This window comes from Diplotaxodon limnothrissa, linkage group LG9 (assembly GCF_057381915.1).
Source record: "Diplotaxodon limnothrissa isolate DT_005_m linkage group LG9, D_limnothrissa_male_GT1.1, whole genome shotgun sequence".
Lineage (NCBI taxonomy): Eukaryota > Metazoa > Chordata > Actinopteri > Cichliformes > Cichlidae > Diplotaxodon > Diplotaxodon limnothrissa.
In genome coordinates, this window is record NC_140604.1 from 4226394 (window position 1) to 4238186 (window position 11793).

Genomic DNA, 11793 nt, shown 5'->3' on the forward strand with positions numbered 1-11793 from the left:
TTAGGGGCTAAGAAATCCACATTTTCATCACATTACAACAAAGAGAAAGAGGTGGGGAAAAATCTTTATAAAATGCATTACAATAACCAATCTAAGTCATCGGTTTGACAGAAAAGAGCAGTTCTGCATCAGCAATGCAGAGCAGCTCATGTAGTTTCTCTGACATACTGTCTTTGATGTAAGCAGAAGTTTCTAACTGTCTTTCTCTATTTTCCCCTCCTCTCGTCCTCCCCTCCCTCCCCACTCTCTTTTCTTCTTCCGTCAGGGCGAAGTGGGACCCAGGGGATGGAAAGGAGAGGTTTGTCGAGACTTTGCGGTATTAGATATAATCCATTCTGTCTTATTCTGCACCACAGTGAGAAGGCCTGTCAAGCCTGCATGGCTGCTATAAAAGACTTACAGAGCCAGTACCTTCAGGCCTGTGGAAATCTGGGCCCCCGGGCAGAAATATACATCACAAAAGCACTCTTTCCCTAAGATGCACACATCTGCAAATCAAACACTTACTCTACTGTCTGCAGAATCACAATTTAAGGAGATACAACTTCCCTCAGTCGCTGCCATTTGTAGGACATCAAAACATATCTGCTTTTTGATCATTAGAAAAGCAGATATGCAAAGCTTCACTGTTATTCACTGTTTACTAAAGCTCCTTTAAGACTGTCATTGCCCTACACCTATATCTGCCAAACCTTTCGCCCGTGCGTGGCACACCTACAGGTTGACAACAACAGCAGCCTATAAAGTCATTGTACTTGTTCTTAGGCAGGTTTACAGAAACTAGTTTCTCTTGACTGACAAAGCATTTGTATTTGTCACAAATTCTGTCAGTTGAAATACCAGATTCGATCAGTTTCAGCTAGCTAGCTGTTCAGCTAGCTAGCTGTTCAGCTAGCTAGCGTTGGAAACTTTTATTGTTTCCAACTGACTTGATCTAAACTAAGAAAGCTGTAAAGGTTTTATTACACCCTGGTATAGCAGATGGCAGAAGACTGAGGTAAAAGCTGTATGTCCGAGCCATGTGGATGAAAGTTGCTGTATTAACATGTTTTCACACCCAGGGTGTCAAATGCTGCTGTTTTTGTCAGAGCCACTGGTGTATCAAAGATTTCGTAGACCGGCTGCTGCAATATTGGACTGAATGGAGCAAGGCAGAGAGGAATGAAGGATGACAGAGCACCAGTGCTATTGAACTATTGTGGTTTTGGTTCAAATGTCTTCTCACAGCACCGTGAATGTTAAAAAATCAAAAAATCTCATTCTATGTGTACATGTGGCAAGTTGGGATACCCACCTCACTATTGCTGGAACAGCTCAAAAGAGACCTTGCGTGTCACTCATGGACGCCCCAAAAATGATTTGAGATTGAGGATGAGTTTGCAGTGTCTGACTGCCGAGCTAACACCAATGTTGATATGCTACGATGTTTTAAATTCTTACATTACAAGAGAAAGGCTTTTGAATGAGGACAAACCTGTGTTTGACACAGGTAACAGTATCCCAGGTAGTTCACTGTTATTACCTATTACACAACCTTCCAACAAGCCTTCGTATTATTTATCTGCTTATGCAGTTGTTAGGAGTGTTAAGAAAAAGTGTTTAGCAGTCAGTAATTGCAGATCAGTTTTACTGTTTCTCTCTTTAGAGTGTGACTTTTTTGTGCTCTTTTGTTGCTGCTTCAGAAAGGAGTGACAGGTGATACGGGCCCCAGAGGACCCGATGGAAAGAAGGGTGACATGGGCCACATGGGTGTCATTGGTCCCAGGGGATTTCCCGGACAGGATGGGTCGCCAGGCCAACCGGGCCAACCAGGCCAACCGGGATATCCTGGCAAACCTGTAAGTGTGCCTCCTTTCTTATCTGATGTTAACAACCATAGCAGTGAGAATAAAAAAGGACTGAAAAATGTTGGAGAAAGGACACTTTCCTGCCACACCTGGAGAGGTCAGGGTTGGGAGTTACTGTGACACTGCTGTCAGTGTGTGTGAGCTACATGAAGATGGAGAACTGAGCATTGAGAAGATCCTCTAAATCTGCAGGCACGAGCCAGAGCATGTTTTCCAAGTCCCAGAGTGGCTTCAGCTGAATCAAAGTGTAATTGTGTGTTCCAGGGTAAGCCTCCCTCAGACGAACATCTCGTAAAGCTCTGCACTGATGTTCTGCGTAGTAAGTATTTGTTTGTGTTCACATCACTCTGCGGTGCAAAAACCAAAGCCGCAGTTGTCTCAAACATGCATTTCACACAATAGCTTTTCATCCATATCCACTTGTTGCAGTAAATTGGCGAATGGGCTTAGTCTAGTTTAAGTGCAGTTGTTTTGTAAAAGACAGTCTTAAACTCAGAATGAACGTGTTAGTCGTGATAAATCACCTCCTTCCTGTTTTTAGCCTTTGACGTAAAGAAGAATCCAGTGAATGTTTTTTTCTCACAGCTCCTTTTTTCCCACCCATAGATAAAATAAAAGATGGATACTGTACTGTCACCTGCTGGTTTGTAAAGTCCTGTTCTGAAGCCTTGAGATGACATTTCCAATGTTGCCATCTCAGTGTTTTGAAACTGGATGTGACAAATGAGGCGTGGATGTGGCTGTGAAAGCATACACTCATGGACACGAGCTGAATAATGTTCTTTTCTGCCTCTTACAACGACCAAAGGTTTCAGAACTGGTTTAATGTTGGATTCAGTGTAACGAAATGAGTATTTCAGTATTTTGCTGACTTCTGTAGGGTCAAAAGGCTTTTTGTCTCTTAGTGGCCATTTCAAAAATGCAAAATTAAGACAATTCAGCATGTTGTCTGAATAAAGTCTTATGTTGTCTGTACTATCAGGCTTTTTAACTGCTGCTCACAGTCCTGTCTGTCTGCTGTTTTGGGCTAAGCTTTTAGTACAAACCTAAAAGATACAGAGACTGCCTATAGATTCATATTATAAGACTGAATAACTGCAACTACGAGTCTAAAGCTGGCAATTACATGCTGTAGATTATAAGACGCATTAAGCAAAACAAAACAGTCAGATAAGTCAAACTTGACTCAGCTCATTCTTCGTGCTTGCTCCACTTCTGTACCATAGATTCATTAATGTTGAATTCTCTGCAGCTGCTCTATTCCCGTGTTCTACTGCGCGACTGACAGCCTTGAGTTTGAAATCCGCTTCGTAAGCATGTCTCTTAACAGGTGCCATTTTACAGCATGGCACAACCAGAATTCATACATAAGGCGGACGGTCAATTTTTGAGAAAATTAAAGGATTTTAAGTGCGCCTTATAGTGCGCAAAATACAGTGTATTGTTAAAGTGTGTAACAAAAGCAGATTCTTCTCATGTTGTGGCTGTGCCCTACAGACCAGCTGCCAGCATTGCTACAGAGCCTGACTCCTCACTCTAGGTGTGAACCCTGCCAGGGTGTGAAGGGTCCTCCAGGTGAGCCAGGAGCACCGGGACCCAAAGGCTCCATGGGAACTCCAGGCTACCCTGGCAGAAATGGCGCTCCTGGTTACCCAGGACCTCCTGGAATACAGGGCCCCGCAGGCCTCAAAGGTTTGATATGACACAGTTTCTTAAAGTTATGAACCAGTACCTTCAGACAGGTTTATGTTGTCTGTACACAAAGCTTCCTCTCACCAGTGTTATATCTGCTCCACTGTGACAAAAAGCTCCATTCTGGCTCCTCACTCTGATGAAAACAAGGCAATAAGTAACAACACAGCATCACAAAGAAGCGATGGGACAAAATTTACGACCGCTTTCATCAACAGTTAAAATCAAAACAGTGTCAATGATGAACAAATTGGATGTGTTGATGTTCACTGTACCCCATAAAACAAGATCATTAAACAAGCGAACATCAGTGAAAGTCAGCAGAGCAAAAGACAACAAATGCTCCACACCCATCTCAGCGAGCTGTCTGTGATTTATCACCACTTCAACACAGAGAGTGGCTAATCAGCTGTGGAAGATACCACTCCACTGCTGTGTAGCATTTTAACTTGTTAGGCCAGCCATGCAGCGACTTTGGAGGAGCTGGTTGAGAACATTAAGGGAAGACACTGAATAATTCTGTGCCCTGGATGTGCACATATCCAGTGTACAGGTACAGTGGGGCAAAAAAGTATTTAGTCAGCCACCAATTGTGCAAGTTCCCCCACCTAAAATGATGACAGAGGTCAGTAATTTGTACCAGAGGTACACTTCAACTGTGAGAGACAGAATGTGAAAAAAAAATCCATGAATCCACATGGTAGGATTTGTAAAGAATTTATTCGTAAATCAGGGTGGAAAATAAGTATTTGGTCACCTCAAACAAGGAAAATCTCTGGCTCTCACAGACCTGTAACGTCTTCTGTAAGAAGCTTTTCTGTCCCCCACTCGTTACCTGTATGAATGACACCTGTTTGAACTCATCATCTGTATAAAAGACACCTGTCCACAGCCTCAAACAGTCAGACTCCAAACTCCGCCATGGCCAAGACCAAAGAGCTTTCGAAGGACACCAGGAAAAGTATTGTAGACCTGCACCAGACTGGGAAGAGTGAATCTACAATAGGCAAGCAGCTTGGTGTAAAAAAATCAACTGTGGGAGCAATCATCAGAAAATGGAAGACATACAAGACCACTGATAATCTCCCTCGATCTGGGGCTCCACGCAAGATCTCATCCCGTGGGGTCAAAATGATCATGAGAACGGTGAGCAAAGATCCCAGAACCACACGGGGGGACCTGGTGAATGACCTGCAGAGAGCTGGGACCAAAGTAACAAAGGTCACCATCAGTAACACACTACAACGGCAGGGAATCAAATCCCGCAGTGCCAGACGTGTTCCGCTGCTGAAGCCAGTGCATGTCCAGGCCCGTCTGAAGTTTGCCAGAGAGCACATGGATGATACAGCAGAGGATTGGGAGAATGTCATGTGGTCAGATGAAACCAAACTAGAACTTTTTGGTATAAACTCAACTCGTCGTGTTTGGAGGAAGAAGAATACTGAGTTGCATCCCAAGAACACCATACCTACTGTGAAGCATGGGGGTGGAAACATCATGCTATGGGGCTGTTTTTCTGCCAAGGGGACAGGACGACTGATCCGTGTTAAGGACAGAATGAATGGGGCCATGTATCATGAGATTTTGAGCCAAAACCTCCTTCCATCAGTGAGAACTTTGAAGATGAAACGAGGCTGGGTCTTCCAACATAACAATGATCCAAAACACACCGCCCGGGCAACAAAGGAGTAAGAAGCATTTGAAAGTCCTGGAGTGGCCTAGCCAGTCTCCAGACCTCAACCCCATAGAAAATCTGTGGCGGGAGTTGAAAGTCCGTGTTGCTCGGCGACAGCCCCAAACATCACTGCTCTCGAGAAGATCTGCATGGAGGAATGGGCCAAAATACCAGCTACTGTGTGTGCAAACCTGGTAAAGACCTATAGTAAACGTTTGACCTCTGTTATTGCCAACAAAGGTTATGTTACAAAGTATTGAGTTGTATTTTTGTTATTGACCAAATACTTATTTTCCACCCTGATTTACGAATAAATTCTTTACAAATCCTACCATGTGGATTCATGGATTTTTTTTCCACATTCTGTCTCTCACAGTTGAAGTGTACCTCTGGTGCAAATTACTGACCTCTGTCATCATTTTAGGTGGGGGAACTTGCACAATCGGTGGCTGACTAAATACTTTTTTGCCCCACTGTAATTGTACAACTGTCAGTAATAGTTTAATTCATTTTAAGTTTATTTATGTATCACAAACCATACTGAGTGGAGAAGGCATTTTTCGTCTGAACTCTGCACACATCTGAATCTGCCAGTAGCCCTTTGTTAAATGCAGTGTGATTAAAAAAGCGAGCTATGCCTAACCAATCCAGGAACTCCTTGACCCGGGATATGGGATAACAAAACGTTCTCACTCCCAAAGCGTCGGAAGGTTGGTGGTTCAATCCCTGGCTCCTCCAATCTGCATGTCAAGTATCCTTGTGCAAGATACTAAGCCCCAGTTCTCCGATGCATCCATTGGAGTGTGAGTGCAGTTAGAAAAAGCAGTAAGTTCAGAGAAAGTGTGATTGGGTGATCATGGCTTTTTTATAGAGCACTTTGACGACTCCGGGAGAGTAGAAAATAATAAGAATCAGTCCATTTCCTATATTACGAGTTTGGAAAAACGAGGAAACATGAGAACTGTTTGGAATGAATCTACACATGTAGGTTTATTTTACTTAAATCGCTTTGGAAAACACCATCTAACACGATTAAGGTGGTGGTTAAGATTAGGGATAAGGTTAGGGTTAGGGCTGGAATACATGGCTGGAGCGTGTATTACTGCGGGAGTGTCATTGTATTCGATGTCATTCACAATCCGCCGTGTATCATGGGAACGGCCACCTTTCGCGTTCCCATGGGACGCCTCGGGATGTGACAAGTTGTCGGTATGTTACACGTCGGGAGTGAGAACCACCTCGGGATAAAGATCAAACTGTGACACCTCGTTCACCTTGCGATAGTCAATACAGAATCCTATAGACTCTTTTTTTTCTACCACAGGAACTATGGACCGTGCACTGTGTGACTCTTTCAGCCCTATGAGTAATTTGTCTTTTGTGCTCAGGTAACCAATAGGGCCTTAAACATACTGTCACGCCAAGGCTCTCTGGGCCTGTGTGAGATGGCAGGCAGCCCACCGCCATAGCCTGAAACACCTCCAGGAAGGACTGGGGGTCATCTGCCTTCCTGTTTGGTGTAGCACCACCACCAGAGCAGGAGGCGATGAAGTAGCCCCAGACTGAGCAACCAGGTTCTCCAGCACCCATGTCTGTCACTTAGCCTGGGTGTCCAGCTGCCGCTCATTTGCGACCATCACCACCATCTGAGCCAGTGCCTTAACTGGCTGCAGTACCTGTGGGTTCAACATGTCACAGTCATTCAGCCGACCCGACCATTAAACTCCTGCCACCATATTGGACTCGACTCATATGCTGTTTTTCTGATATGTTGTGTTAGTTTTATGTCAGACAAAATATGATGGAAACTGAACCTTTTGGTATCGTTTCCTTTTTCAGCATGGGAAGTTATTGTTTGCATGGAAAACAGACGTAAAATGTCCCCAAAACTCAAATTTACAGAAAACATGGCATTTTTGTTCCCGAAGCTCTCAGTCTGAATCTAATGTTAGTTTTTAAACACAGACCTATCATATCCCCAGGTGACATGGGACCCAGAGGGTTGAAAGGCAGAAAAGGAGATGGAGACCAGGGACCACCAGGACCACCTGGACACCAAGGTATGTTTCATTGTGCACATATTAACCTATTAACTGCTTTTACAATCCCATAACCTCCACACTGGTACTACCCTCTATTATTCACCTATGCCAGGAACTTTACCTGAGAGTTCTGGAAAATGTGTGAAAGCTCTTAGTAGTGTGGATGTTTAATAAATGCCACAAATATACCACGAAAATGAACTTGAATGATATCCCATTCTTAATTTTAATATAGTGCACATTTATGTACACTTATAAATGTACATTTAAGTACGTTTATAAGGCTCTTCTATCTGCTGACCCCACTCTGTCATTTTATGTGGTTGACCACTTTGTGGCTGAGTTTTTGTTGTTCCCACCCACTGTGTCATAATACCACTTTGGAGTTGTTGCATTATTTTGTAAACCTATGATCTAACTGACTTGAACTTCCTAATTCAATTATCACTGACCTAAATTAGGCTAAGTACAGAGGTGGTTCTTATTTCAATCTTTTCTTTTCCCTCCAGGGATTCAGGGTCCCCGTGGCTTTGATGGGATTGGCCAGCCGGGCAACCAGGGAATCCCAGGCAAACCGGGCCCCCCGGGAGATCCTGGCAAAAGGGGTAGCCCAGGACTTCCAGGGGTTTGTGACATCTCTATGTGCTATCAGACCTACAATCTCAGGGAACACTACAGCAAAGGACCACACATCTGATGACATGGGAGTGAGAGAGGTTGCGTTTGACTTGGCACACACTGCTGACACCTTTAAGACAGAGATATCTGCAGCCAAGGCAGTTGTAACCTCATGAGCTGGTATGAACAGAAATAGGGAGGGCATTGATTCATGATCACTGAATTCATGATCAAAGAGGGTCAAGCTGGCTAGCGTCCTAGATATTTTAAACTTCTAAAGTTTAAATAGTGAATTCTAAATCCTGATTGAGTCAGACGAACACCAAGAGCTGTAACTGAGTCGCATTGTTTTTGTCAGTGTAAGAGGCAAGAAGGCCAGGAATCTGAATAATAATAAATATGTCTACCTCCTTGTTTACCTGAATTACTGTTTAAGTTAATGATACAGAAGGCAAATATGATTAATACCCTCAATAAATATGTATAACCTCTATTAATTAAATCGTGGGCTAATGTGAGAAAAGCACAATTACTATAAACTGCATATTAAAATATTAAAGAAATAGAAAAGGATCAGTTCTTATGCTGTGCTTGGAACCTCTGCTTTTCTACTGAGGATCAGCCAGTGAGGTTATTTCTGTCGTCTGTGCAGCTCTGCCTCTGAGAAATGATGCCATCTGCAAATGGTAAAAAGTGCAGCACCTGCCGCGATGATGAATCAGGATCTGTTGTATGGAACACATTTTCACATGATTATGTTGTGGTTCGCTAAACGCTTTGGTCAAACATATGAATTTAAACAAAGTTCAAAGGTTCATAACTGATAAAGATCTTGACCTCCTTCAGGTGCACAGTACATGTAATCACTAAAGGTGGAAAAACATATTTATGTCATGTTTTGTGCACAGAGCATCACAATTTGTTCAAATCCAAAGCTGTGACAGATGGGTTGTTTTTGTTTTCATGAAACCTGTTACTGCTTTTAATCTGTCATATTTGTTTTCTTGTTTGCCAGTATTATGTATTCACTTTGCATTCCTTTTGTGTTCATGTGGATTACTGTAAAACCTCTGTCAGTGGCCTTAATTCACCTCATCTGCAGAATGAACAAGTCCTTTATATTTGAAGCTTAGATTAAGTTCTTTCTTCTTCTTTCAGGTGTGTATTTTATTTTAAAAACAAACTCTAATTGTAATATTGCTGCTTAAGCCACTTGCAAGTGAAAAGGTCATCCATGTCTTCAACATTATCCATCGTGTTTCTGCTTTGGATTTCTTTTCTCTATTTTTAATACCGTTAAAATCATTAATTATTTCTAGTCACTTTCCTTTTTCAATCATTTATTCTGCCTTATAAATTATACAGCTTTTTTTTTTTATCTTAACAGTCTCCAAACACCTCACAGGGCACAATCCATCACATCCTAGACCCCCTTTTAATTTGAAATTACTGGAGGAAGTGTGGAGTTTTATTAATTTCAACCTGAAAAAACAAAAACTAAAAAAAGATATATGATTCAGACTCACGGGAGTCTGACTAGTGAGTACTGTAGTAATATTATTATTCAAACACACCCTTATAGTTGAGAATTAAAAACAAACTATTCCTAATGATAAAGCTAAGAATAAGAAAATTTAGCACAGGTCAATGTACTGATAAAAACAGGGTACTATCTATATCGTGGTTTTCAAAGATATATTATTGCAGCAGTGAATATATTTGGCAACATGTTGCTATTTAGAATTTTTTTTACAAAAATGAAACGCCTATAACAGCGTTGGAACAGAAAGTTATGATACGGATGCAATTTACAAACATCAAAACAGTATAAATGTTATTTTTAAATAGGTTTTACTTTGTCAATGCATACAATGTCCTTTTTTAAATTTATTCATATTTGGAGAAAACGCTCACATTTACTGTAGACAATCAGAATACTGCATTAAGAGGAAATGTCTCTGTGACCTCATGAAGCAAAACTTCTTACCCTCATTATGCAGACTATCTATAAATATGTGAACTGACCAACCTTTGGTCCCAGGCTCAGCTGGAGCAGCAGCAGTTGTTTGGACTTCAAGTTTGGGTTCATAGGCTGCCGCTTGGTTAATTGTTACCACAAAGGCCCCAGTGCTCCATAGAATACTTTCTTGGTCTTACACAGCGTCACAGTCACAGAACAATGAACTGAATTAGGCATCCTTCTTAAATGTAAGTATGTTTAGTCGTCCTACAGCAGGATCACAATGTGAACAAATTCATTTTACAATTATATGTTAATAATTTTGCGATACAGTACAAAACATAGCATTTTAATGCTAACAGGCTAACATTTAAATATTCCTTTTATTGTGTTTTTTAATTAACAAATTCTCTCCATTCTTTACCCAACTGATAGCTAACAGTTAACAAAATCAACTCTGCTTAGCTGTGTACAGAAATGAGTGGAAAGATGGAGCCTAATAGGGCAGTTTTATCAGATCCAGGTAGACGGACTTAGCATGATGCAGCTTATCCTTGCTAACTGTTCTAGACAAAATTCAGTGAGCATTTTCATACAGGAATAATCAGTGAAACAATGAATGCAAGTACTGGGACACAATATGGTAATTATTTTTTCACACAACATCTCCGTCAGCATTTGTACAAGGTGTTTGTTTTCATAGGGAACGGCTCCCAGAGATCCCCAATTCCACGTATGGTTAGGATTGATAAGGCATGTTATCACTTGTAGACTGGAAGGCTTTACAATTTAGGAAGCCAATTTCCCAACAAGTCTGGTGTTTAAGATTTTTAATTTTTCACTTGTCAGAATAAACTTGGCAAGATTCATATGACTGCTGCGAGTGGGGATAGAGTACAGTTAAACTGAGTTTTTAAAACCCCAGCAATAAAATTCTGACCAGTGCCTTCACCATGATGAACGGCTTTTAAAACATCCAAATTCATTTTTGCAGAAAAATTAGTGTCTACAACAAGTGAGTCCAATATCCATTAATATGTGTATAGGCTATAAATAGATATGAAAGTGGTTTATCCTCATTTGTCTGAAAATGAAAAACATTTACCCATTTGTAGAAATAATGGGATTTTCATCAGGAAACTCTTTCAGATTAGAACATTTAAATGCAGCCATTTTGCATTCATTGGTTTCCACTGAGTAATATGACATAAACATTAACATAATGTTAATAAGTTTATATTGCGCATAGTTATTAACTGATCACTCATCTGAATTTGTTTCTTTGTTTGGTTCCTGTTCAAAGTGTAATTATTGTTGAATATGTATAATCAGAAATGTCAGTTTGGGAGTTATTTCCTGTTTTCACCGTCCTATTTATGCGAATGCACAAATGTGTGTTAACAAGCGTGTGTTTCTCTTCAGCAGTCAATGCTGTCAAAAAGATGCTAAAACTTTCCTGTCATTGTGTTGCTATACACAATGTGCTTTGAGGTAGCAGCCAAGAAGGGTGTAGTTTGTGTCTGTGAACACCCGTGTGTACACCTGTGTGGATGAGAGCACTTGTATTCAAAAGGTTTCTCCATGTAACGATATGCTAGGGAGTGTGGGGAGCTATAGCCCCGTCCCCCAGGGCATGAAGCAGGTATGAAAGAGATCCAGGCCCCAGACATCCAGAGGCCCCAGAGTATGACAACCCAAGGAGGACCACCAGGGGGGCAACCGTGCCATCCTCCTGGGAAGAGCTGAGGAGAGCCCCAGATGAGGGGTCACCCAGCAGCCACGGAGCAGAGGCCACAGGGGGTTGCAGTGACGTGCCTGTGGGCTCTGCCAGCAGCCAGCTGTGCCAGAGAGGACCGAGCCCTAGGCCCAGAGACCAGAGGGCCCCCCACCCCCCAGGGCCCAGTTGAATCACAGGCGCCAGGTGCTGCCAAGCAGCCACCTGGAGTGAGCTTGTACGTA

The 11793-nt window shown here is 42.0% G+C and overlaps 1 protein-coding gene across 1 annotated transcript in view; it reads left to right on the forward strand.

Annotated features, from left to right (window-relative positions):
* The window catches only part of LOC146625006 (uncharacterized), a 71956-nt gene extending 64003 nt beyond the window's left edge, over positions 1–7953 (forward strand). Inside the window, exons 26-31 of the mRNA XM_085363241.1 lie at positions 266–298; positions 1683–1838; positions 2112–2166; positions 3345–3539; positions 7197–7274; positions 7766–7953. Of these exons, the coding sequence (XP_085219367.1) occupies positions 266–298; positions 1683–1838; positions 2112–2166; positions 3345–3539; positions 7197–7274; positions 7766–7953 (705 nt within the window). The remainder of the gene's footprint in view (positions 1–265; positions 299–1682; positions 1839–2111; positions 2167–3344; positions 3540–7196; positions 7275–7765) is intronic.
* The last annotated feature ends 3840 nt before the right edge of the window (positions 7954–11793 follow it).